The sequence below is a fragment of the Hydractinia symbiolongicarpus genome, chromosome 7 (assembly GCF_029227915.1).
Source record: "Hydractinia symbiolongicarpus strain clone_291-10 chromosome 7, HSymV2.1, whole genome shotgun sequence".
NCBI classification, from domain to species: Eukaryota; Metazoa; Cnidaria; class Hydrozoa; order Anthoathecata; family Hydractiniidae; genus Hydractinia; species Hydractinia symbiolongicarpus.
This window is the reverse complement of record NC_079881.1, coordinates 20624452-20651548: the sequence shown is the minus strand read 5'-3', so window position 1 is coordinate 20651548 and position 27097 is coordinate 20624452. Positions and strand designations below refer to the sequence as shown.

At 35.8% G+C, this 27097-nt stretch overlaps 1 protein-coding gene and 1 long non-coding RNA gene across 2 annotated transcripts; one reads left to right on the top strand and one right to left on the bottom strand.

The window, feature by feature from the left end:
* The first annotated feature begins 4851 nt into the window (after positions 1 to 4851).
* On the top strand, positions 4852 to 11002 carry LOC130648609 (uncharacterized). The gene is made up of 3 exons (XM_057454663.1): positions 4852 to 7182; positions 7288 to 10721; positions 10780 to 11002. The coding sequence occupies exons 1-3, from the start codon at positions 4852 to 4854 to the stop codon at positions 11000 to 11002; spliced, it is 5988 nt and encodes a 1995-aa protein (XP_057310646.1).
* A 3354-nt stretch (positions 11003 to 14356) lies between these two features.
* Positions 14357 to 19664, bottom strand: LOC130649498 (uncharacterized). Its single transcript, XR_008983057.1, has 3 exons — positions 19164 to 19664; positions 15448 to 19029; positions 14357 to 15289 (listed from the first exon to the last, which is right to left on the bottom strand). It is a non-coding gene; the product is annotated as an uncharacterized LOC130649498 (long non-coding RNA).
* Positions 19665 to 27097: the final 7433 nt, after the last annotated feature.

The window sequence follows — 27097 nt, the reverse complement described above, 5'->3', positions numbered from 1 at the left end:
GGAAAAAACTGTACTAAAAGTTGGTTATGTTTGCCAACACACCATCCATATATCACGCGACTTCATAGCTTAAAGGTGAAACATAAATTATGACGAAGACCCCGTTTACATGCATTTTTTCTTGCCGGCATGAAACTCCTGCAACCATGAGTTCATTTCCGTGTCTTCAGGGAACCCTATTACTGTTCACACGTCAAAGCCGACATGATATTCCATGCCGGCATGATTTCATGTCGGGGCTTTTTGAACATGATATTACCGTCTGAACGTAAAATGTGTTTCATGCCGGTATGAAAACAGCTTATAATACGCACAAGTACTGCATAAAGAAGCTAAATGACACAGAAATCAAAAGCTATATGTTCGTTTATTGAAGAAAATTTTTTCTTTGCCAGTGCAATGGCCAGCATGCATTTGAGAAAAAAATTCATTTCATGCCGCCAGGAACGATTTAAGTGCACCGAAAAAATGTCATGCCGGCATGAAATTTCACGCCGGCATGAGTTTTATGTCAGGTACGTGTAAAAAGCCTTTAAGAAAGAAAATTCTTACATGGAAAAAATGTACTTCATCAAACTATGGCTGGCGAAATTCCATGCATCACAGTTTGTTAATTTTGTCGAAGTTTCAGTAAAAGAAGACAAGTTCATATCTAACACAGAAATTTGACGTTAAATATCTAACGTAGGTTTCTTTTTTGCACAAATTTTAGAATATAATACAGTAATTTATTTTATAAAAAAACTGTCGGAAACATGATTGTACGTTCACAATCAGTATTAACAGATATTTCCGCTCATTTGTTCGTTTCAAACGAATACGGAACTACTTGTTCGAATTCTTCTATTTTACTACGCTGCATGCTTTAGCTGAAATATTAAACCATCTAAAGTAATTATGGTTAAACATTTTACTTTCAATTTGCGCTTCGTTAATGATGGTTGTTGTGTTTTTGGCAGAGCTGGCTTGTAAACTAAAATAATAAAAGTGTTTATTATCCATAAACACTGCATGTCCTGCGTTATTTGTACATCAAATTTGAAAATAAAAACCTTTATGAAGTTTTAAAATTAACAAGCTAAACACTTTACTGAGAGTTAGTAACCACTGGGAAAGTTTGTACACGTTCAAGGCAGGAACAATTTGAGGCATTGGATAAAAAACTTCCTTTTTACTTATAGATAAAAGTTAGTATAAACAAGTTAATAATATTAGATAGTATTTGTTACCTGGTTAGGTAGTCTTGTTGTGTTATTCATCACTTCAGTAATATAGGTGGCTAGCATTTTTTGCGTATTTATGTGTCTTTATACGATGTTACAACTTGAGAAATGGGACATTTTCTTTAGCAAATTATAATTGTTTTTGTAAGAATATGTGGGAAGTATTCTTGTGATGTCACAGATATATATTATATAACGTGGGATATATTTAGGCGCAACCACATAATTTTCATATTGTTCTTATTGTGAAAATAATTATCTTGCATAACTGAAATGGCCCCTATGGGATTTCGTTTAGAGACAATTATAGTTTGTGTGTTTGAGTTGTCCCTTGTGGTGCGCTAATTTGTGTGTGTTAGTCGTGCGTATCGTAGCTGTGCAGTAATTGTTATGTTTTTGTGTCACTTTTGTGTATAAAAAGAGTTGTATTTCTGTGTAAAACAGTTGCTTAGCGTTGTGAACAGCGAGAACAGTTTACTACGGATTTTGAGGATTTGTACTTTATTATTGGAAAGAAACTGTTGAATCTTACAAAATTCTGTCTTTTTATGTGAACCGAACAACAACGCGCAGTAACAAAGTAGTAAACTTGCTGTAGTAGTGGTTCGAGAAAATTTATACGTGGTACAGGACGTGATAAGAAGAATTTACTCTCGACAAAAAGATGATCATCAAAGAAAGCAGAAAGATATTTCGGTGAGCAAATACAACAATTTTCTTTTAGTTTATCCGAAACAGAAGTCAGCGACTAAAACATCATTCGTTTTTATTTCACGCCTGGTCACCAAACCCCTGACGTCACCTTATCTCCTTCATATCCACATTTCGACGTGCTGTAATCTTGGTATTCCCGTCGTCCTGTGCTGTAGTGAGGCAATTTGTTTGTCTCGTGTTCTCCAACCAACGTTCTTTTTGTTCTGCTTGGTTCAAGCTGCTGTAGTCTTGGTGACGTTATCTCCGTTGTATCCACATTTCGACGTGCTGTAATCTTGGTATTCCCGTCGTCCTGTGCTGTTGTGAGGCAATTCTTTGTCTCGTGTTCCCCAACCAACGTTCATTTGGTTCTGCTTGGTTCAAGCTGCTGTAGTCTTGGTGACGTTATCTCCGTCATATCCACATTTTCGACGTGCTGCAATCTTGGTATTCCCGTCGTCCTGTGCTGTAGTGAGGCAATTTGTCTGTCTCGTGTTCTCCAACCAACGTTCATTTGGTTCTGCTTGGTTCAAGCTGCTGTAGTCTTGGTGACGTTTTCTCCGTCATATCCACATTTCGACGTGCTGCAATCTTGGTATTCCCGTCGTCCTGTGCTGTAGTGAGACAATTTGTCTGTCTCGTGTTCTCCAACCAACGTTCATTTGGTTCTGATAGGTTCAAGCTGCTGTAGTCTTGGTGACGTTATCCCGTTGTATCCCCATTTCGACGTGCTGCAATCTTGGTATTCCCGTCGTTCTGTGCTGTAGTGAGGCAATTTGTTTGTCTCGTGTTCTCCAACCAACGTTCATTTGGTTCTGCTTGGTTCAAGCTGCTGTAGTCTTGGTGACGTTATCTCCGTCATATCCACATTTCGACGTGCTGCAATCTTGTTATTCCCGTCGTCCTGTGCTGTAGTGAGGCAATTTGTTTGTCTCGTGTTCTCCAACCAACGTTCATTTGGTTCTGCTTGGTTCAAGCTGCTGTAGTCTTGGTGACGTTATCTCCGTCATATCCACATTTCGACGTGCTGCAATCTTGTTATTCCCGTCGTCCTGTGCTGTAGTGAGGCAATTTGTTTGTCTCGAGTTCTTTAACCAACGTTCATTTGGTTCTGCTTGGTTCAAGCTGCTGTAGTCTTGGTGACGTTATCTCCGTCATATCCACATTTCGACGTGCTGCAATCTTGGTATTCCCGTCGTCCTGTGCTGTAGTGAGGCAATTTGTCTGTCTCGTGTTCTCCAACCAACGTTCATTTGGTTCTGCTTGGTTCAAGCTGCTGTAGTCTTGGTGAAGTTTTCTCCGTCATATCCACATTTCGACGTGCTGCAATCTTGGTATTCCCGTCGTCCTGTGCTGTAGTGAGACAATTTGTCTGTCTCGTGTTCTCCAACCAACGTTCATTTGGTTCTGATAGGTTCAAGCTGCTGTAGTCTTGGTGACGTTATCCCGTTGTATCCCCATTTCGACGTGCTGCAATCTTGGTATTCCCGTCGTTCTGTGCTGTAGTGAGGCAATTCTTTGTCTCGTGTTCCCCAACCAACGTTCATTTGGTTCTGCTTGGTTCAAGCTGCTGTAGTCTTGGTGACGTTATCTCCGTCATATCCACATTTCGACGTGCTGCAATCTTGGTATTCCCGTCGTCCTGTGCTGTAGTGAGACAATTTGTCTGTCTCGTGTTCTCCAACCAACGTTCATTTGGTTCTGATTGGTTCAAGCTGCTGTAGTCTTGGTGACGTTATCTCCGTTGTATCCCCATTTCGACGTGCTGGAATCTTGGTATTCCCGTCGTTCTGTGCTGTAGTGAGGCAATTTGTTTGTCTCGTGTTCTCCAACCAACGTTCATTTGGTTCTGCTTGGTTGAAGCTGCTGTAGTCTTGGTGACGTTATCTCCGTCATATCCACATTTCGACGTGCTGCAATCTTGTTATTCCCGTCGTCCTGTGCTGTAGTGAGGCAATTTGTCTGTCTCGTGTTCTCCAACCAACATTCATTTGGTTCTGCTTGGTTCAAGCTGCTGTAGTCTTGGTGACGTTTTCTCCGTCATATCCACATTTCGACGTGCTGCAATCTTGGTATTCCCGTCGTCCTGTGCTGTAGTGAGACAATTTGTCTGTCTCGTGTTCTCCAACCAACGTTCATTTGGTTCTGATTGGTTCAAGCTGCTGTAGTCTTGGTGACGTTATCTCCGTTGTATCCCCATTTCGACGTGCTGCAATCTTGGTATTCCCGTCGTTCTGTGCTGTAGTGAGGCAATTTGTTTGTCTCGTGTTCTCCAACCAACGTTCATTTGGTTCTGCTTGGTTCAAGCTGCTGTAGTCTTGGTGACGTTATCTCCGTCATATCCACATTTCGACGTGCTGCAATCTTGTTATTCCCGTCGTCCTGTGCTGTAGTGAGGCAATTTGTTTGTCTCGTGTTCTTTAACCAACGTTCATTTGGTTCTGCTTGGTTCAAGCTGCTGTAGTCTTGGTGACGTTATCTCCGTCATATCCACATTTCGACGTGCTGCAATCTTGTTATTCCCGTCGTCCTGTGCTGTAGTGAGGCAATTTGTTTGTCTCGTGTTCTTCAACCAACGTTCATTTGGTTCTGCTTGGCTCAAGCTGTTGTAGTCTTGGTGACGTTATCTCCGTCATATCCACATTTCGACGTGCTGCAATCTTGTTATTCCCGTCGTTCTGTGCTGTAGTGAGGCAATTTGTTTGTCTCGTGTTCTTTAACCAACGTTCATTTGGTTCTGCTTGGTTCAAGCTGCTGTAGTCTTGGTGACGTTATCTCCGTCATATCCACATTTCGACGTGCTGCAATCTTGTTATTCCCGTCGTCCTGTGCTGTAGTGAGGCAATTTGTTTGTCTCGTGTTCTTCAACCAACGTTTATTTGGTTCTGCTTGGTTCAAGCTGCTGTAGATTTGGTGACGTTATCTCCGTCATATCATGTCTTATTCAGATACTCTCCCACTTGCTCGGACCAAGAAAATGACTAGCAAGGGAAAGGAATATATATTTTCCTTGAAGGAATCATTCAAGCGAAAGGTGCTCCTTGAGATTGATCGACTGATTGCAGAAATGGATATTGCTTTATCGGATGAAAATTATGCCTTCATCTTTAACAACGTGGACATCCTTGGCGTAAAACTGTCTGAATTTAAAGCTTACAGCCATGAATGTATGGCATTAGCGAATTCAGAAGAACTGAAGGAAGATTTAAATGCAGAATTGACTAGACTTGAGGATAGGGTTCGACTCTTTCAGCATCATTGTAATGATTGGCTAAAAAGAAATGAATGGGCGTGGAACCAGTATGAAAAATCAAAGCTTCATGCTGACGAAAACACAAATGCTCTGTTGAGAGATGACGCTCTTGGATTCACAACTCCTAAATCATCAAAGTTCTCCGTTGTTGATCGGGCAACTACCAGCCTAAAAGCTGATGTTATTATTCACCCGAAGTCAGTTGGAAAGTCGCATAGATCGCACAGATCGCCCTCGACACGTTCGAAAGAGACAAGATCTTCAGGTCGTTCGCAAGTATCTTCCTTGCGTAGTCGTGCTGCGGATCAAAAGGCTGAGTTAGCGCAACTGAAGACAAAGGCGTCATTTTTAGAAGCAAAACTGGAAGCTGAAGCAAGCATGAAAAGATTGGAGCTTAAAGAGCAGGTTGCTTTGGCAGAAGCAAAACTCAGCATATATGAAGAAGCCAAGGACGAAGATGAAAAAAGTCATTTCTCAAGACCATTGGACACGGATGATGAACAAATCTGCTCATATGCGAAGTGCCAATCTTGGGTGAATAATGGTTGTATAGGTGTCATTGGCTCCGGTTATGAAGGCGCTAGTCATCCAAAGTTGGTAAAGAAAATTCCCAAATTTCTTCCTGACGTGCCACAAAACACCGCGCAACCGCAAGTGGTCGATAATTCAGTTGATGTTAACAAAGACTGGAACATTACCAATGAGCAGGAATCTCCAAACCCATTTGGAAATAACACAGAAAGGGTGTTATGCGAATTACTGCTACAGCAAAGTGCACCAGACATCAAAATTGACCCATTTGATGGAAATGTGCTTGACTTCCAATACTTCATGACCACATTTGAAGCAGTTGTTGAGACCAAGATCAAAAGTAATAAAGGTCGATTGACTCGCCTGATCAATTACACAACTGGTGAGCCAAAAGAATTGATCAAAAGCTGTATATATGATACATCAGAACATTGCTACTCAAGAGCAAAGGATCTTCTGAAGAAAACCTACGGTGATCAATTCAGAATTGCAAATGCCTACAGAAAGGAGCTCAGAGAATGGCCCACTCTCCGTGCTGGTGATTCTGAAGCGTTCAGAAAGTTCTATACGTTCCTCATAAAATGCTACGGTGGTTTGGAGAGACAAATAAAAAGCGAACTAAACTCTCCAGAAGTCCTCAGACAACTTCAATCAAAGCTCCCACAAGCCTTGCAACAAAGATGGAATCGGACGGTTCTCAACGTCCGTCGGAAAACCCATCACGAAGCGGAGCTGAGGGATTTTGTTGACTTCATGGAGCAAGAGACAACGCTTGAAAATGATCCCCTCTACTCTAGAGAAGCCATCAGTGAAATGAAGAATAAAAAGGATAATGACGTGAAAAACAAGAAAGATCCACCCAAACTTAAAACAAACCTGACGGGCGTCACCAGAGATTGTCTCTACTGTTCGAACAAACATAAATTGGAAGATTGTCGAAAAATAATGAAAATAGACGTAGAGGAAAGAAACAAATTTGTTTGGGAGAAGAAGCTTTGTTTCGCGTGTTTGGAACCAATTACCAGCAATCACCAAGCAAGAAATTGCGAAAACAAATTGTCTTGCAAGACGTGCAAAAAGAGGCACCCAACCATTTTGCATGGTTTCATCCGACCAAAGAGGACCAACAAGAACGACAAGGAAAATAATGATAAAAAGGAAGATGAGGAGCCTGAAATCACAAATGCATTTGCAAGAACGAAAAAATCTGTTTGTTGCAAGACAGATAACAACGTAGAAATCATCAGCATGTCTGTAGTGCCTGTGGTGTTGTCGCATCCAAAGTCTGCTGAGTCAATCACCACCTATGCTATGTTGGATAATTGCAGTCAGGGTACGTTCATAACCGATGAAATCGTTCATCGCTTGAATTTAACCGGTATTTCGTCGACGATCGTCGTGAAGACTCTCACAAGCGAGAGTCGTGAAGATTCTTGTCTAATAACCGGTTTGATGGTAGAGCCCATTACACGAGATTTCAAAGTAACAATACAGAGTTGTTACAGTAGAAGACATCTTCCAATAGATCCCATGGAAATACCTACTCCCGAGAAAGTTGCTGAATGACCTCATTTGCGACATATAAAGCATTCCTTTCACAAATACGATCCTGGAATACCGATTGGTTTGCTTATTGGAGCCAATTGCCCACAAGCGCTAGAACCGATAAAGGTAATTCCATGCGATGGAAATGGACCATATGGGTTAAAAACAAGGTTGGGATGGAGTCTTGTCGGACCTGTGCTTCGTCGCAAAGGGGAGAAGCAGAAAATTCGATGCAACAGAATTGCTGTGAAAGATTCCTCCACTGACAAAGTTGCTGCACTTCACCTAATTCAACAAGATGAATTACGGGATGTAACAATTGAGGGGATGCTGAAAAGAATGTACGATGCTGATTTTTCAGAAATGAACGCATTCAAGAATATTAAAAGTGATTACGTATCCATTCACGACCAAAAATTTTTATCACTAATGGAAAAAGAAGTAAAATTTGTAAATGGAAAATATCAACTCCCGCTGCCTTTAATAAACCAACTTCCATTTCCAAATAATAAATGTCAGGCCTTGGCAAGGCTGAAATGGATCAAGAAGAAGCTTGAAAGTAATTCGATCTTCAAAGAGGATTACCTCACGTTCATGAACAACCTGACGACCCAAGGTTTCGCGGAGATGGTTCCAAAGCAGGAAGTTGAAGGGGAACCTGGTCATGTGTGGTATATTCCCCACCATGGAGTTTATCATCCGCGTAAGCCTGGGAAGATCAGAGTAGTATTTGATTGTACTGCTACATACAAAGGCGTCTCCCTGAACGGACGACTCATGCAAGGCCCAGATATGACAAATCTGCTAGTTGGAATTCTGTGTAGATTCCGGTTGGAACCAGTAGCGTTTATGGCGGATATCGAGTCCATGTTCTATCAGGTTAAGGTGCCGCCGAATCAACGGGATTATTTGCGATACCTTTGGTGGCCTGATGGGGATACCTCTAAAGATTTGGTAGATCATCGCATGACTGTCCATATATTCGGTGGAAATTCCTCCCCAAGTTGTTCCAACTATGCCCTGAAAAGAAGTGGGACAGACAACGAAAGTGAATTTGGTGAGGAGGCTGTGAAAGTTATTATGAAGGATTTTTATGTCGACGATCTTTTGAAATCCGTGAAAAGTATCGAAGAAGCCATCAAAATCATCAAATCAACGATACAAATTTGCAGCAAAGGTGGCTTCCGCCTCACAAAGTTCATATCAAATAGCAGAGAGGTTATCAATTCCATTCCTACTGAAGAACGCGCAAAGAACATAAAGTCCCTGGACTTAAAAAACGAATCGCTGCCGATCGAAAGGGCCCTCGGTGTTCATTGGTCGATAGAGGACGACAAACTAGGTTTTCGCATAACCATGCAAGACAAACCTCTGTCGAAGAGAGGGGTGTTGGCTACCATAAGCTCAATTTATGACCCGCTTGGATTAGCAGCGCCGTTCTTGTTGAAGGGTAGAAAAATTATGCAAAATCTTTGCAAAGAAAAAACATCATGGGACGAAAAGATCTCTGAACCTCTTCGAAGCGCTTGGGAAAGATGGCGATTAGATATCGTCCTTCTTGAAAAATTGGAAGTTAACCGATGCGTCAAGCCACTTCATTTCAAAGAGATCGAGTCAACGTCCCTCCATCATTTTTCAGACGCATCCAATGAAGGTTACGGAACTGCTACGTATCTTCGCATCAGAGATGTAGAAGGAAACGTCAACTGCTGCTTACTCCTTGGAAAATCGAGAGTAGCTCCAATAAAGATGGTTTCAATACCAAGGTTGGAGTTGACAGCAGCAACTGTGGCCGTAAAGGTCGGAGTAATGTTGAAGCAAGAAATGCCTGTCGTAGACTACGAATGTTATTGGACAGACAGCAACGTAGTACTGGGTTATATTAATAACGAATCAAGACGTTTTCATATTTTTGTGGCAAATAGAATTCAACAAATTCAAGAAAATACTTCGTTGGATCAATGGAATTACGTTCCTTCCCATGAAAACCCAGCCGATGATGCCTCGAGAGGCATACGTTTGAAACATGTAGAGAAGAGTAGTAGATGGTTCAAGGGACCTCAGTTTCTCTGGGAAGAAAGGGAAGCATGGCCAGCTGCCTACGATCCAGCGAAAAACAGTGTCACTGATGATCCCGAATTTAAACGTAGCGTTTCAGTATTTGTTTCAGCAACTGATTCTGGAATCTTATGTACATTCGAGAGAAGAATTTCCAGGCTACAGAAATGCATACGGGTCATGGCCTTGGTCGGTCGATTTATCGACATTCTGAAGATGAAAATAAAAGCCCCAAGTCATGGGATGACAAGAAGAAGCCAGAAGGCGAGTCCCCCAGTGCTGTGCGTTGAAGATCTTCAACGAGCCGAAAAATGTTTAATAAAATTAGTACAACAACAACACTTTGCCTCTGAAATTAAAGCTCTTGCTTCAAAGGAATGGAGACAAGATCGACGAAACGACAAAATTAAGAAGTCTGCTTTGAAAGAATGCAGCAAATTATACAAATTGAGTCCTTTCATTGACGATGATGGAATTCTCAGAGTTGGTGGAAGATTGTGCAACATGGATGAAGCGTATCAATTCAAATATCCTGCTATTCTTCCCAAAGAAAGTTGGTTTTCCAAACTTGTGCTCCGATGGTGCCACGAAAACACTCACCATTCGGGGAGAGGAATAACATTGCAAGAAATTCGGCAACGTGGATATTGGATCATACACATCAACTCAGCAGTACGACAGTTGATTCATCATTGTGTACGATGTAGAATATTGAGGGGAAGAGCTGGCCAGCAAGTCATGGCAGATTTACCCAAAGATCGAGTAGACGCATGCCCACCTTTCACATACTGCGCAGTGGATCTCTTTGGGCCATTGGTCATAAAACCATATCAAAAGTTTGTAAAAAGATATGGCTGCCTCTTTACCTGTTTGGCGAGCAGAGCCGTCCATATTGAAGTTGTCAACACCTTGGAAACTGACTCCTTCATTCTAGCTTTGCGACGGTTTGTTGCTAGAAGAGGAAACATTCGAACGATGAGAAGCGACAACGGCACTAACTTTGTCGGCACCGAGACCGAGTTCATAAAGGCATTAAAACAAATGGACAATGCGAAAGTTAAACAATTCCTTCAAAGTGTTGGTTGTGATTGGATTCTCTGGAAGAGGAATACACCTGCTGCTTCGCACATGGGTGGAGTATGGGAGCGCCAGATTCGATCTGTGCGCGCAATATTAAAAGATCTTTTCAATCATAATGGCTCGCGTTTGAGTGAAGAATCGCTGCACACTATTTTAACAGAAGCAGAAAGTATCGTTAACTCTAGACCTTTATGCGTCGAAGCAATCAGCGATGCAAACAGTGCAACACCAATTTCACCACTTGCTCTTCTAACGATGAAATCAAAGGTAGTTTTACCGCCTCCTGGTAATTTTGAAGAAGCGTCGTTATATTGCAGGAAACAGTGGAAAAGAGCTCAGTATGTGTTGGATATGTTCTGGAGACGATGGAAATGCGAATATCTGTGTTCACTACAGACACGAACAAAGTGGAATAAAAACGAACGAAATTTTGCTGGAAAGAGGACGGTGGCCACTGGCAAGAGTGGTGGCTGTAAAAACGAGTGCAGATGGAAAGGTTCGGAGTTGTAGCGTGAAGCTTGGTAGCCGTGCTGGTACAATATTGGATCGACCAATCACGAAATTGATACAATTGTTAGAATATCGAATCCCCGACGAGGAGCCACAATTTTCAAGATGAACTTGAGGGGAGCCAGATGAAATGGCCCCTATGGGATTTCGTTTAGAGACAATTATAGTTTGTGTGTTTGAGTTGTCCCTTGTGGTGCGCTAATTTGTGTGTGTTAGTCGTGCGTATCGTAGCTGTGCAGTAATTGTTATGTTTTTGTGTCACTTTTGTGTATAAAAAGAGTTGTATTTCTGTGTAAAACAGTTGCTTAGCGTTGTGAACAGCGAGAACAGTTTACTACGGATTTTGAGGATTTGTACTTTATTATTGGAAAGAAACTGTTGAATCTTACAAAATTCTGTCTTTTTATGTGAACCGAACAACAACGCGCAGTAACAATAACTTATGTAAATAATGATAATTACCCGTTTTTGCTGACGATGAAGTGATTATGTTAACATTAACAGATACTAGTACCTGTCTCTTTCTCTCTTTAGAAAGAAAGAGACAGGTCCATAAATTCCGATTGTGTATTGTAGATATGCCTTGACTAAGAAAGTTGGCGTTTCTTTTTAAAGTTTCTTAGGTTATATAAACCCTATAAAGCGATAGTTTATCTCTTGTGATATTTCATGTTGGTACCGTAATGCAAGGATTTCCTCCAATATCCAGAAAAAGGATTAACACGTTATCATAATTGGATCGATTTATTGATAACAGAAAAACACCCAGGAAATAATTTTTTATAAAAAAAACTTTCGATGTGACTAAAATCTGGAATTATTTAGCTTTAATTCATAAAATAGTTAATTTAGGAAATAAAAAAACGTTAACTTTTCAAACTGAAGCCTAAAAATTTATTTAAGGTATTCTTAAATTCTCCTCTAAGATAGTTAGTTTTGTGGTTTAAGGGAGAATTTTAGGACTTCTTCACGAAGCCTTTAATGTTCTAAAATTCTGGACATCTGAGGACGTATATTTTTTATAGGTTATTCTTGTAAATCAAAAGTGTAGTGTACATAACGAGATACGCATAATACTTTTAATATTTTTCCATAAGGTCATAAATAAAACTTAAATAAAAATGACAATTTTCATTTTAAAATATCAAAATGTATTTACAATTATTATTATTATAAACAATATATACAATATAATATATATACAATAACAATATGAGCTTAGCCTATAAATGTTATATTTGCTATTGTTATTATTCTCTGCATCTTTAACGTATTTCCCAGAGTCTTTTTTCTTGATATTCAATACGGACTTTATGCAAATGTCTTTTGATATTTAGCTGGATAATTTTGTGTTTAAATCATATTTTAATTGATTAGTTAATTACATGGACAATATTCATCTTTCTTATTTTAGTTTAAATTGTTTTCCAGACGAATTAACAATTGTGACACATTTCACTTTTGTTGCAGTTTGCTGTTTTGTCTTCGTTGAAGACTTTGTTTGTTTGGTTGTACCTAAAAAAGAAAACATGAGAACTGTCATTAATTTTTATTTTTTTGAGATAACAACAATAAGATTTTATCAACGCTATAACGGCAACTACTTAGATTACAGAAAAAAAGTTAAAAACATAACCAATTTACCTGATTTATTGAAAAACTTCATAGCTATGAATTCTGTTTTTCCTTGTCGTTTGTTATCACCTTAAGTCAGTTCGTCTTTAACTGTGGAATATGCAAACCGTAAGAGTATTTATAAAAAAATCACGTGGGCGACGGAAAATATTTCTCTGACGTCCATAGCTACAGGAAAATATAATAATTAAATAAACTAATCCTGTAATTTCTTAATTAAAAATATAAAATGCCTCGAAAGTTATGCGTTGGTTTCGACCCTTTAGCAAAAAATGACGCAGCAGTTGATTGTGAAGAATTTTCAGACATAGATATGCTATAATGCAGCAATTCATGTTCATGTATAAAATAAAGATTTATAACTTAAGAGTATTGTCAGCGGTATAAACATACTGTATGCAGAAACTAAAAGTGGGTTTGTACATACAGGTCCGCATTGTAATAGCAATTGCAGCTATGTGCAGAATTGTGTTTTGCGAAAACGAAGCCATGTACGTAGCTCATTAACTTATTGATTTCGGGCTTTTCGAGGCTTTGAAAAGCCGGAAGTTGTGGGAGACTAGAAAAAGCACTCACCCTTTTCCCCCACCTTCTCTACACCTCCTCCTAAAGTGATAAACACACATCATATTGTCACAAAACTTGACACAAACATTTGTTAGCACAAAATGAGTTCAGAAATTACGTCATAATATACTTCCGAACAGACAAAAACAGTGACTCTTTTAAACGTTTTAGACGTATTAAGAATAAGTTGATAATATTTGAATTTGTAGGTGTAAACAGTGCAGTGTTCGCATCAGTTTGCATTATTCACTTCATAATCAGCAGATGTCACTTAAATCGTATTTTTATTTTTGTTTGTTTGTTTATTTTACAAGCACCTGCATTTTTGGCTTGGTATCGGATTTTGGTAAAACATACGATAAAAGGGAAAATCGTTTCAGTTGCTCATCAGAAATTCATACAGTCAAAGATCTTCTTAAAAATTTCCCCACTATTGTTTCAGTGTGAAAATCTTTCCGGTTACAATCCGGAAAGTGAAAGAATATGTTGCATCATTAAATGGCTAAAAAGGTTTCTATTTAGTAGGCTCATTAACTTTTATTATATTAAAAATATTGCAGATTATTGAATTAAAAGTTTATAAAATATGTCTTTGCTACAAAATTTACCTGTTTCGTAAAACAATTAATGGCTCCTTTACAGGAAAATACATATATGTTAGAATATACCTTACCAATTTGAATATGTAAAGGTATTTTGTCGTTGATTAATAACATTATTCCCTATTCCTTGCCCGCTTTAACCCTGTTCTGTCCACAGTTTCACGAAGTTGTTATGACACCTCTAAAACTTTTGATGTGATCTACCGAATGCAACCAAGCTTGGTAAAATTATAGTATCCTCTAAATATATAAAAATGGTAGTACTATATTTTGATTATGTCACCATTTTTTCTGTGACGTTAGCAAAAGCTATAGATTTGTACAAAATACTACTAAAATGCAATCACTTTAGCTTTACAATCAGTTAAAAAAATGTTGTCATTGGACCAAGTTTGAAGTCCGTAGTAATTTCGATTGTTTTTATATTAGACGTACACAATTTAAATTGGTCAAGCTTGACTTCTCAGTGCTTATGCCTACAGCTGACTGAGGACTTAATAATGTCACGTTGTGAGTTTTAACCCTAACGGAAGTTAAATCTTTTTTATTGTAAAGTTTTCATAAAAGTTTACGGGGTCGTTTCGATTAATACCTAAAAATTCTTAGAGTGGGACCTAAGCATTTACCAGGCGCGTGTCTGGTATATAAATGTAGAAATTTTACAAATATGATGGCTAAAAACATAGCAAAACAAAGGTAATAAAAAATAAAACTTGCAGGGGAGCGGAGCGAAAAGGGTTTGGTTTTTAAAACGCCTAGAAAGAGATTGGTGTTTTTTAAGGTTAACAATGACGTAGAAAAAAAGAGACAGGACGATAAATTCTGATTGTGTATCGTATATGCGCCTTGGCTAAGAAAGTTGCAGTTTGATTTTTGAAATTTGAGGTTTCGTAACAGTACATACATGTTTTAATAGTAACCCACAGTTTGAAGGAGAACTTCAAATTTTTTAATTTTTTTTAATCAAAAATGTTCTTAAATTATTCTTATATTTTCCTCTAATTATGTCAGCTTTGTGGTTTAAAGGAAAATTTTAGTACTCCTTTGTGTTGACGAACCCTTTAATATTCTTCTATAGTTCAGGACCTCTGAGGGCGTATATTTGTTTTCTTGTAAATAAAATAGGTAGTTTAAATTACAAGAGACTTATATTACTTTAAATATTTTGAGCTGGGGTCATACAAAAATACTTAAATAAATGTGAATTAACAATTTTCTTTTTCAAATATCAAAATGTATTTACAATTTTTATTATTATTATAAACAATATATACAATTCTCAGCGCTTTAGCCCTTCAGTATCATATTTGCTGTTGTTCAACTATTCGTCTCTGCATCTTCAACTGTAACGTATTTCCCAGAGTCTTTTTTCTTGGTACTCAATAAGAATGTTATACAGATGTCTTTTGATGTCTAGCTGGATATTTTTGCGTTCCATTAATCTCTTAATTACTTAGTTGGTTACATGGACAATATTCATATTCCTTATTTTAGCTTGAATTGTTTTCCCGATGAGTTAACAATTGTGACACATTTCACTTTAGTTGTTGTTTGTTGTTTTGTTTTTGAGGATTTTGTTTGTTTGGTTGAACCTGAAAGATACAAAACATGCAAATTAAAAATAACGTAATAAAAAAGTTAAATAGAGCAAAAGAAAGATTACTAATATAATCTTTACTGCTCTCACCATATGTTAGCAATGAAAATTTATCGGATGGTACTTGACAATGGAAAATAAACAGATATTTACCTGATTTATTGAAGAGCTTCATGTTGTCTTAAAAAATGTTTATTTTACTATTAGTGTTTGATTCGATCCAACTTTAGTTTAAGTAAGTTTAACTGAACAAACAGATCCCCTCTTGCTTTATATAGCCGTGCAGAGAAGAATTAAATGCGTGGCGAAGTTTAATGACGCAGTTTGATCCTTTCGTAAGATTAGAAATGTCAATATTTAATTGAATTAATTAAATGAGTCTCTAAAAAATGTTTTGTCTCAAAAGTTATGTGTAGGTCTTTTAAGCAATTTAAAAAGAGAACGTCCATCGAACATTACAATGCATATTTAAAAATAGTTTCGATAGCGATTGTTCGTTCCACAATGTTCCGTCATATCAACGGAACGTAGGATTTGAAACTGATATGGAAAGAAAACGCATAAGAATGGTTTCGTCACTTAAACGTAAGGAAACTTTCCTTTTGTAGATAATAAGAGTGAGCATCTAGACTGTGAGGAAGGAAAAAACACACATAAGTTAAGATTTGTCTCTTCAGCTTAAGGGAACTTTTTCTCTGTGAACAAAAAAGAATGAGTATCCAGACTGGGAACAAGACAAAATACTAGAGTCATTATGCTTTCAAATACGTTTTCTTCAACCATTTAAAACAATCGAAAAATTTATTTTTTCGTGTGGAGAGGAAATTCAATGGCATTATTCGCATTTATATGAGGTGTAACTTCAAAGCATATACATCACAAAGCCCTTACTTGGTCACATGTGATTAAATAAATTTAACATTAAATTTTTACCAGTGTCCTCAGCAATCATTCAATAAGAAAAAAATTTTCCGTGTTCTTTATAATTTGCATAAATGTTCTATAATCAAAATAATTTGTTTTACTTTTATAAAATGTTGTCACACATTTGTGGTTTTCCACAACTAGAGGACGCATAGCAGTCATTTTGTAAATAACTGAATTGTATATCCTCTTTAAAGATTTTCTAATAATAATAATAATGATAGTCTGTATGACTGTTTATGCGACTGATAAAACAAATTGAAACAATTTGAGAAAGTAGGTAACAGGAAGTTTGAAAGTCCTTGGGGATTCTACCCTAACGGCTGGCTCTTTATTCCTTCTGACCGTAACAATGTAACATTACCGCCAGGAAGTGTGTAGCATTATGTTGACTCGTTTGTCTGCCACACATGCCGATTAGCGCCTAGTAGATACCACTACATGGGCTGCCAACACTTCATTAAAAAGTCACCGGAGAGGGGACTGGAACCTAAAACCATATAATTAAAAGCCGAATGCGCTGTCACTACACTAGCTACATCTCCGCATAATTTTTCGATAGTTTACACAGAGCAAAAACAACACCACAAAATGTTCATCTTCAGATAAACTATAAATTAATTCACGTAGGAATTTAGATAAGCATTATTGTCGAATTTAATTTCAATTTAATTTTTCACACTTCTGTTGATGCACTGGAAATAATTTTGTAACCTGACACACACTTTAGTATATCCCTACTGAAATGCTCCCATAAGACTCGTAACAACGGATACAAAATGCCTTACCATCACAACTTTTCTTTTAAGCTAATATAATTTAGGTTTGTTGGTAATCAGGTATGCTGGGGTAAGGGTGTTATCTACCTTAAATAATTTTTCAATTCCATCTAATGTTCCTACTCTTCAATGAACTATCATTGCTATCAACAGAATGATTTTTAATCCGGAGTAAATCCAAAAGGCTTCATGTTTGAATATTTACAGGTCGCTTAAACGTTATAGATATCAAGTTAGCACATCTCTCATATTAGAAATTACACACGCACTATATCTGTCAAAATAATTCAAAATGGTGTCCGAAAAAAGACTAAAACTTGGCAAAAGCTATATATTTAGTAATCAATACTTTCAAATAGCTGTTTTATGCTAATTAATTATTCTTACAGTGCTCGTTATTTCAACCTTTTTCGCCAGCTTATTCTCAAATGAGAGAACGCCGTAAGTTTGCTTTGTTACTACTTGTGGCTTTATTCATTGTGACATTGTCGAGTGAACGATAGTATGGCTGATTAGGTACTAGAAAACGATAAATACAGTTGCTATGACCACTGCTGTGCACTTATTTTATAAAATGGCCGTAGAAAGATGTAGCATGTGGCATTCTAGCTACGTTTCATCAAAAAATGAATTTTTCGTATGCTAATTTGTCTTAATTTTTTAATTAAAACCTATCCCGGTGGGTGCGCTTGTTGCGGAGTTTAAGCAATCGTACGAAGTTTGGAAGATCGATATTTGTGTCAGTGGAAATACTTTGCTCATCATAATTGTTTTACAAGGGTGTCTCCGTTAATCATTTCTATGATGCAAAACTCAGTATAATCGGTAGATTACCGCTAAATTCATGTTGGTAAGCATTAACCACGCTAGCATTGAAACACAAATGAACTGGTACCGTTACCAAGTTAGTGAAATGTAGTTTTCAGAACTGTTTATGGCACAGTGAAAACTCCGTAATTCGTCTTAAACTTTCGAAAATTTGACATTTTCTTCAAGGCAAAACCATGCATTCTAGCTACATGTTTTACTCTGCAATAAAATTAAAACATTGGTATTGCCAATTTGACATATCTGGACATTTAACTAGTCATATAGCTAGAAAATTAGCCAGTCTCTCAAGTCTACGTAGCTACAAAGTTTCAGTGATATTTAGCTTCTTTTTTTAGCTAGCTAGATAGTGCTTTGTGTGTGGAAGATGCGTTTGAATTTTATCTAGCTATAACCACACAGTCTTGGCTATAGTTCTGGCAACAAACCAGTGTCACTCATTTAACCTTTTAGCTCCAAGCTGCGTTAAAAAGCAGAAAAAGAAGCACAACCGTACCACAATCGTTCTTTCACGCGGAAATCTTCTAAATGCAACAGTTATGGCAACCCCAGTTGTGTTTGTCCTTGGAACAAAGTTGGCTTCTGTGAAAAAGAATAAACTTGCCAAGAATTACAAATAACTTGACCAAAAACAAAATATATAAAAGCAAATAATAACAATAATGAATGTAAATCATTAAACTTCCATTTGAAAATACAAAACAAAACTTCTTTTAATATTTACATATTAATGTAACTTAAGAATGAATTGACTGTTATATCTGCAATGAAAGGTCTGTATAATACACAAAACTAAAAAAACAACGGTCATATTTTTACTTTTAAGGCATCTGCACCTGATGTTACTAAAGTTTCCGCATCAGACAATATAGGTAAGACCGCCCGGATTGGGTGCGTAACGATTTTTTCATTTCCTTGGTACACTTCGCGAAGTAAACGGACTTATAATTTTGTTTCGCTCGTAATGAATATTTATGTAAAAGTCTGTATGCCATTTGACACGACTGGTAAAGTGATTAATCACTTATATTATCAAGCATTTGTTGTTTTCGACAGTCGTACCAACAATTATGTTGTTACTTTAATTTAAAATGTTTTCCAGATGTGTTGATAACAGTGACACATTTAACCTTTGTTTTCCCAGTTGTTGTTTTTACTTCTTGTTTTATTGATGTTTGTGTGGATGGTTTTGTTTGCTGTTTACCTACAGAAAGTATGACACAAATAAAAAATTTCATATAGCTGCTTTTTACAAGAATAAATAATGTTATTTCTCAATCAAAACACTTAGGAATAGTTCAAGCAATCTAAGCAGGTTGTAACAAAGTAATTTGTTACCTGTTTTGTCAAATATTTTCATTGTGAAAATAAAATTGATGTTAGGCTTCTGTTGACTCCGAATGCGACAGTCTGACCTTTGTAGAATTTTGATGAAAATGTTTTTTAAGAAGACGATACTTCTATAACTTATAACACGAAAGCAGTAGGAGGCGGGAATGTACAAACATTGCTAATAGATAATTAAGCCGTAATTAGCCGGGGTAAAATTTTATATATGCCTTATTTTGTAATCACCTTTAATTTAATTCATAATGGTAACGATTTCTGAACGATTGATTAGTTTGGGTTATGCTTATATGCACATCCGTATATCTGTTTATTCATGGTAAATTTTACTTACAAAGTTTTATTGCAAACCGAAGAGCAACTCCCATGTTTGACGCAAACACATCTACATTGATAAAGCTCTCCCTTTATAGAGACAGTATAATGAAAATAGAAAATTTCAAAAACATTGTTTAGAACCAGGATGACATGACATTATAATTCAAACCTTCAAAAAACATTTAAAACTGATTTGACAGGATATTTGTATACAAGGTTAACATCGCGTAGATGATGCTTCACTATATCTTTCACCTGCATTGCATCTTCTTTGTAAATGTCTGTGTGTTTTGCAAAGTAGCAACACAACACGTTGCAAGGTTGAATTAAAATTAAACTCAACGGTGAAACCAGTCATGATAGCTTTAAATATTGTTCTCATTCCGTAAAAAAAAAGCAGTTAACTGTTCAAAATTAAATTTTGATTTCTTACTTAACATAATTTATTTGAAGAAAAATAAAAAGATGCTAAAATTAGTGAAAAATACTGTCCAACAAAATCTGATTAGTCATTTTAAAATACTACTGTAAATTTGACTATCGTTTTTTCGTTGACATTATGATCAAAAAGAAAAACATGGAAGACATGTCATGTAGGTAATAACCAAATCATTTTTTTTCCTTTTTTAATATGGATAAACTGTGCATAGTAAGTGAATATCATGCAGATAAAGTTCCCTCTTTTTGAGTAACAACTTGCGTTTTAACGTATAACAAGAATTAACTCTAGCGACGTAATAGTAAAGTCGTTACTTTGTAATACATAGTAAAAACAATAAAATCAATAATAAGCCTGTCACAAAATAAACTTTTTGACAAGGAAGCTACGAAACATATCGTTCAATAAAACGCTTTTTGATTGACCAGCGAAACAACATTCAAACTAAAGTCAACGCGTTTAAACATTGAAGAAATAACTATACATAAAATTTGGTGGCTTTTGCCAACACACCATGCATATATCATGTGACTTCATGGCTTATAAGTAAAACATAAATTATTACTAACGACAGAAATTCTGTACTTTATCAAACTATAGCTAGTTTGTTAATTAGTTTTAAGGTTTTTGGACAAAAAAAGTTTTGTTTTCGTTTGGGACAGATTCACATCAAACTTTCATTGTGCACTCACTTGTTTACGCAAACTTTAGAATATAATAATTATTTTATCATTAAACTTGATTATCATGATTGTGCGTTTACAAGTGGTATAAACCGCTATTATATCTCATTTCGTTTTAAACGACTTCCACAATTTTCTTTGTTAAATTCTTTTGATTTTAGTACGCAACTATTACTTTAGCTGGAATTTTAAACCATTTGAATTAATTATGATTACACAATTTACTTTTAATATCTGTTTGCGTTTCCAACCTCGTTCCCAGGGCAATTTTCCGCTTTTTTGATATCCGAGACGGCGCGAAGAAATGACCCTGGACCAGGCTGGTTAAAATCAGCACGATTCGTGCTGATTTTTAATTTATGCAAAATTTAGTCACACCGTATTGCAATAATTTATGCAAAACAATCTTGGATTGAAATCATGGATAGAGTTTTATTTTTAATCAAAAAGAAGTTAGTTAAAGTGTTTTGAGTTTTTGCTTCGAGAAAACATCATTGCAGTGTTGCCTTCGCTTTTTTTGGCTACATACAAATTTTAAATATATATTTATTTTAAAGGTTTCAGCCATCTATAGCTAGCTAGCTAGCAAAGGTCCAAGACGTACTTTTGTAGCTACAAAGGTTGTGCAAACCAAGCTAGGTATACACTTTTTTAATTATGATTTTTAGGTATCTTTATTTCATATTATAGTTAAGAGTGAAAGTACTTTTAGCTAGCTATAGCTAGCTTCCAAGCCACAGAATTTTCAGAGGGTTTTGTGATTAGAATTACTGAAGATGCTTATTATTATTTTATTATTGAAATTATTTACCCAGAATAGCTCTTCAGTTCCTGTTGGTACTGCTATCAACAAGGGTCCTGCGAAGGGGGTCCTAGCGCATTTAAAGCCATTGTCGTAACGTGCATATACACCTAAATAAATTGTATTGTCTAAAAAATTTTACAATTCTTAGGTCAAAATTTATAATTGTCTTTAAAAAAATATTATCGCCCTGCATTTAATGCCTAAATTCAAAAAGTATAGCTATTACAGAATCATTTTTTATGCTAATCCCATCAGACCAGCCTAAAAGCATCTACTAACAAGTTTTAACCCAATATCTTTTTTTTTCATCTTTCTTTTTTATCATATTACAGTTTCGGTGTTTACGAAACGGGTACCTGGAAACGCATTTACAACTAAATGGCCACTATGGTCAAGCCAATTGACTTTTTTCAATGAATTTATGTTTGTTGCTTTAGTAAGAGATTAAAAGTCATAAAACATAGGATGTTGCATTTCATGCAGTCAGAGAAAATTGTTATTTAATCTGAAAAATCGATTTAATTAAGCGTATAACTATTTAGTAATCTTTTTCAACCAAATCAACAGCATATGATCTTTTTTTGTTTATGTGTTCTGCCTCGAAAGAATATTAGCTAGAGTGTAAAAGAAGGTCTGTTCAGGAAAAATAGGATTAGTTGTGTATACCTGCATATACCTTGTGTTGTATTTGAGCTAGCTAGATAGCTGCTAAACATGTCTTCAAAGAAACCTTTATTGTGTTTTTTACTACACCCTGTGCACAAAAGCTAGCATAGCTGGCTTTCTAGTCTAGTAGCTACCTCCTCAACTGCACTTCAAAAAAAACAGAAGCTTACTTTAACAGCCTCTGAACACAACTAAAAGCTATTTAATTTTGTTTGCACGTTCAGCTATACTAACAATGCCAAATATTTTATTTTTACAAAAATAAATTCAGTCCAGCAGAACATAAACATTCCAGCGTTCCTTTCGCACATAAACTTAGCCGCCATTATTGTTTTCCTGTTATTATTCAATTTTTTACGCAAAAATTAATTTATCTTCATAATTAACGGAAACTTGAGAAACCAATCAGATCTCGAAACTGACCAGTGTGGCCCAGGGTCATTTCTTCTCGCCGTCCGAGATTGTCAGAAAGAGAAAAATGGGCCTGGAGACGAGGTTGTTTGCGTGTTTCGTTAATTATGGCTGTTGTGTTTTTAACAGGGTTGGCTTGTAAACTGAAAAAGTAAGAGTGTTTATTATCCATGAACACTGCATGTCCTGCGTTATTTGTACATCAAATTTGAAAATAAAAACCTTATTGAAGTTTTAAAATTAACAAGCTAAACACTTTACTGAGAGTTAATAACCATTGAAAAAGTTTGTACACGTTTAAGGCAGGAACAATTTGAGGCATTGGATAAGAAACTTCCTTTTTACTTATTAGTATAAACAAGTTGAAAATATTAGATAGTATTTGTTACCTGGTTTGTTAGGTAGTCTTGTTGTGTTTTTCTTCACTTCAGTAATATAAGGTAGCTAGCATTTTTTGCGTACTTATGTGCGTTACCACAATGTCACAACTTGATAAATAGGACATCTTTTTTTTGCACATTATAATTGTTTTTGTGATATTACGTGGGAAGCGATGTTACAACTTGAGAATGGGACATCATGCTTCAGCAAATTATAATTGTTTTTGTAAGAGTTTGTGGGAAGTATTCTTGTGATGTCACAGATATATATTATACTACGTGGGATGTGTCCATGCGCAAACACCTAATTTTCATATTGTTCTTATTTTAAAAATAATTAGCTGGCATAATTTAAGCAAGTATTCATAATTACCCGTTTCTGCTGACGATGAAGCGATTACGTTGACATCAAGGTTTGATGAAGAAATAATTAACTATTGACTTTCAGTATCTCAAAAGCACTAAAAGATTATTATTCCCAGATGAAACCAAACCTTGGTTTGGTTTGAAACCTTTGTTTGAAGTTTGGTTAATAAAAAAGATGAGTCAGAGGTAGTTATGAATAATATTGATTATATGCCTTTTGGCTTCATGTCGTTCTTAAAAAAGCATGCTTTCTGTTATTGGGACTGTTTGAAAATTAGTCAACACTCTATAAAAGTTGTTCTTGGGTATACTGTTAAAAAGTTGTTGACGAGGAACCCCGTCTTTTAAAAGAATACATCATTGTGATGTTTATAACCATTTCAATATTACTACAGAGACATTTATTCGACCTGATTGAAGAATGATTTTTCCGACTTAGTGTAAAATCACAAATGCTTAAGACACAAGGATAATCGCATGTTAACTTCTTAGAGAAAGTAGTAAAGAAATAAAGTCATGTTGCCAGTTTAAAACCTAACGGTAGTTAAGTCTTTTTGATTATAAAGCTTTCATAGAAATAAAGGAGTGACTTTGATTAAAAGATAACATCTTAGCCCCCGGGAGGTATGGGAATTAAGCATTAAGCAGGTACGTGACTGGCACATAAATATAAAATTCAACAAATATGGTGGCTATATGTCTTAGTGAAAATAAGTTGTTAAATTATAAAGCTGGCAGGGAAGCAAAGAGTGGTGTTTTATTAGTATGACAATGAGGTAAAGAGAAAGAGAAAATAAGGATACTAAGATTTAGCCAGATTTTTTAAAATTAGTTAGCTAAAATTCCAAGATTAGGTATTTTAGAAAGTAAAAAACGTATTGGTAAAGACTGGCGTGTTTTCTTTCTTTTGCAACAGACATAAAAATACACATGTGTGTCTCTACACACATGTTTATTTTTTTACTCTGCAGCATGACGAATGGGGTAAAAAATAACTTTTGTGTTTAGGGATCTTATTCTTAAACGTTTAAATTTTACATTTTGTTAAAATAACTTTTCACTAGCTAAAGCCAATGTCATTGCAGTATTATCTTTGCTTTGAAGCAACAACAATCTTCTTAATCCAACTACTCCGACTTTTATCCAACGATTATTTTTTTTTTTTTGCAACTTTATCTTTACTTGAATGAAAAACTCAACTTTCTCTTTATTCGTTTCAGAAACTCTGCGTTTTTTAGCAACTAAGGCACGAAACCTTGATGTCGTTATTTCAGTTTGAACTGCTTTCCTGATGTATTAACAATTGTGACGCATCTCACTTTAGTTGCTGTTGTTTGTTGTTTGGTTTTTCAGGATTTGGTTTGTTTCGTTGAACCTGAAAGATACAAAGCATGCAAATTAAAAATGACGTGTTATAAAAAACTAAATGAAGAAGAAAAAGATAACTTCTGTAATCTTACTGCACCCACCATATGTGAGATACTAAGAAGAGTAAAGAATAATTTATTGCATTATACTTAAGAAAGGAAATGAAACAGATAAATACCTGATTTGTTGAAAAACTTCATTTTGTCTTAAAGGACGCTTTTTCTGATTCTATCCTACTTTATGTCAAGTAAGTTTAGTTCAACCAACAGATTCACCTTTGCTTTATGTAGCCTTTAAAAAAAGATTTAAAATGCGTGGTGAAGTTTAATGATGTATTTTCATGCTTTCGTAAGATTAGAAATGTCAATATTTAATTGAATTAATTAAATGAGTCTCTAAAATTGTTTTGTCCCAAAAATTAAGTGTAGGTCTGTGTAGGATTTAAACAACAGAACGTACGTAGAACATTACAATGCATATTTAAAAATAGGTTCGATCGCGATTCTGCGTTGCTCTATGTTCCGTAATATCCAACTATGATATCAGAACGGAGGAATTGAATCTGATTAACAGTGTTGATGCCTGAAATCTTTATTCATTAACGTTTAAAAACCAAAACCCATGAAAAAGTTTTTGTTACTTAAACCTCTTTGTAGATAATGAAGAATGAGTATCCAGACTGTGAAAGAGGAACAAACACACGAGAAACTTTTTGTTTCTTAGATTATGGAAACTTTCTCCTGTACAAAATTAAGTATTTAGTGAGTATTTAGACTGGAAACAAAATAAAGTCATATAGTCATGCTTTGAAATACTTTTCTTCAACCACTTAAAACGATTGAAAAATTATTGTTATATGTTGAGAATATTTACATTATTTGCATTGATATGACGTGTCACTTTGAAGCTTATACACCCCAAACGTACATGGCAACATGTGATCACATAAATTTAACGCTAAGTTCTCACCCGCGCCCCAAACAGTTATTGAATAAGGAAAAAAATTCGTGTTTTTTATAATTGACGTAAATTTTTAATAACCAAAATAATTAGTTTTAATTTTTCAAAATGCTAACAACATACTTGTGGGTTACCACAACTACATTGCATGACTGTTTTTCTTTTCTTCGCTTTTACAAATTTTAGTAAGTGATTAAGTAAGTAACAGAAAGTTTGAATGTCCTTTGGGATTCTACTTTAACGGCTGACTCTTTATCCTCTCCTAATCACTATGTCGCATCACGGCCAAAGATACGTATAGCATTGCGTTGACTTCCTTGTCTGCCACTCAAGTCGATTAGCGGCTAGTAGATGGCACTGCATGAACTGTCAACACTACATTTAAATGGCCCCGGAGGGAGGACTTGAACCTAAAACTACATGATTAAAAGCCAAATGCGCTGTCACTACCCCATCTTCGCATTATTTTATGACAGCTTACACAGAATTAAAACAACAATAAAAATGTAGAGAGATTCAAATGTTTATCATTGCATCAGCCATAAATTTATTCAGGTATAAATGTAAATATGCATTATTTTTCCAAGTCTTGTGGACCAAATATTTAATTTAACTCCATTTAACTTAATTTTCGCACTTTTGTGTACACACTAGAAATGATTTTAGAATGCCATACACACGCAAAAAGCCTGTGTGTGTTTTGTACGCTAAGTTCTTAGTATCTCCCTACTGAAATGTTGACATAAGAGTCGTAACAACGGATACGAAATGCACTACCACTACAACTTTTTTTAAGCCCATTTATGCTAGGTTTCTTAGTAATCAAGTATGCTGGGATAAAGGTATTATCTAACTTAAATAATTTTTAAACGAGATCTACTTTATCTCTGTTCTTACTTGACCATTAACCTTGCAAAATATATTCTGAACTTTCCTTGCTCTCAGCAGAATTATTTATAATTTGTAATAAATCCAAGAATCATGTTCCCTATCCGTTTTTTGGAAAATTATCAATTCTCACAGTGTGTGTTATTTCAACCTAAGCTACATTATTTGAAGGACCCAACACGACCCGACATGACATTAAAGTCGAGAAAGAGATTTTTTGGCATGTTTTTCTCCAATGTGGGAATGCCGTAAGTTTGCTTTGTAGATACTTGTTGCTTTATTGAATTTACCATTGTCGAATGGAAGATGATGTGGTTGAATAGGTACTAGAAAACGATAAAGAGAGTTGCTTTCACTGTTGTTGTGAAGTTGTTTTTTAATTGATTGTCAGAGAGCAGCATGTGGCTTTACAGCCATGTTTCATCAAAAAAAGAACAGAGATTCCCCAATTGGTAATAACTCAAAGCTGCCCCAATTTGTGTCAAACCTTGCCCCAATTTGTAATAAATTCTTTTCTCTAAAAAAAGGAATATGTTATAAAACCCTGGTATAGGACCAGTCAGAAAATGAACATTCAAATTTTTTCCTTTGACTTTAGTTTATTTTTTCAACTTAGAACCGACTGATACTGATGAAAAAAC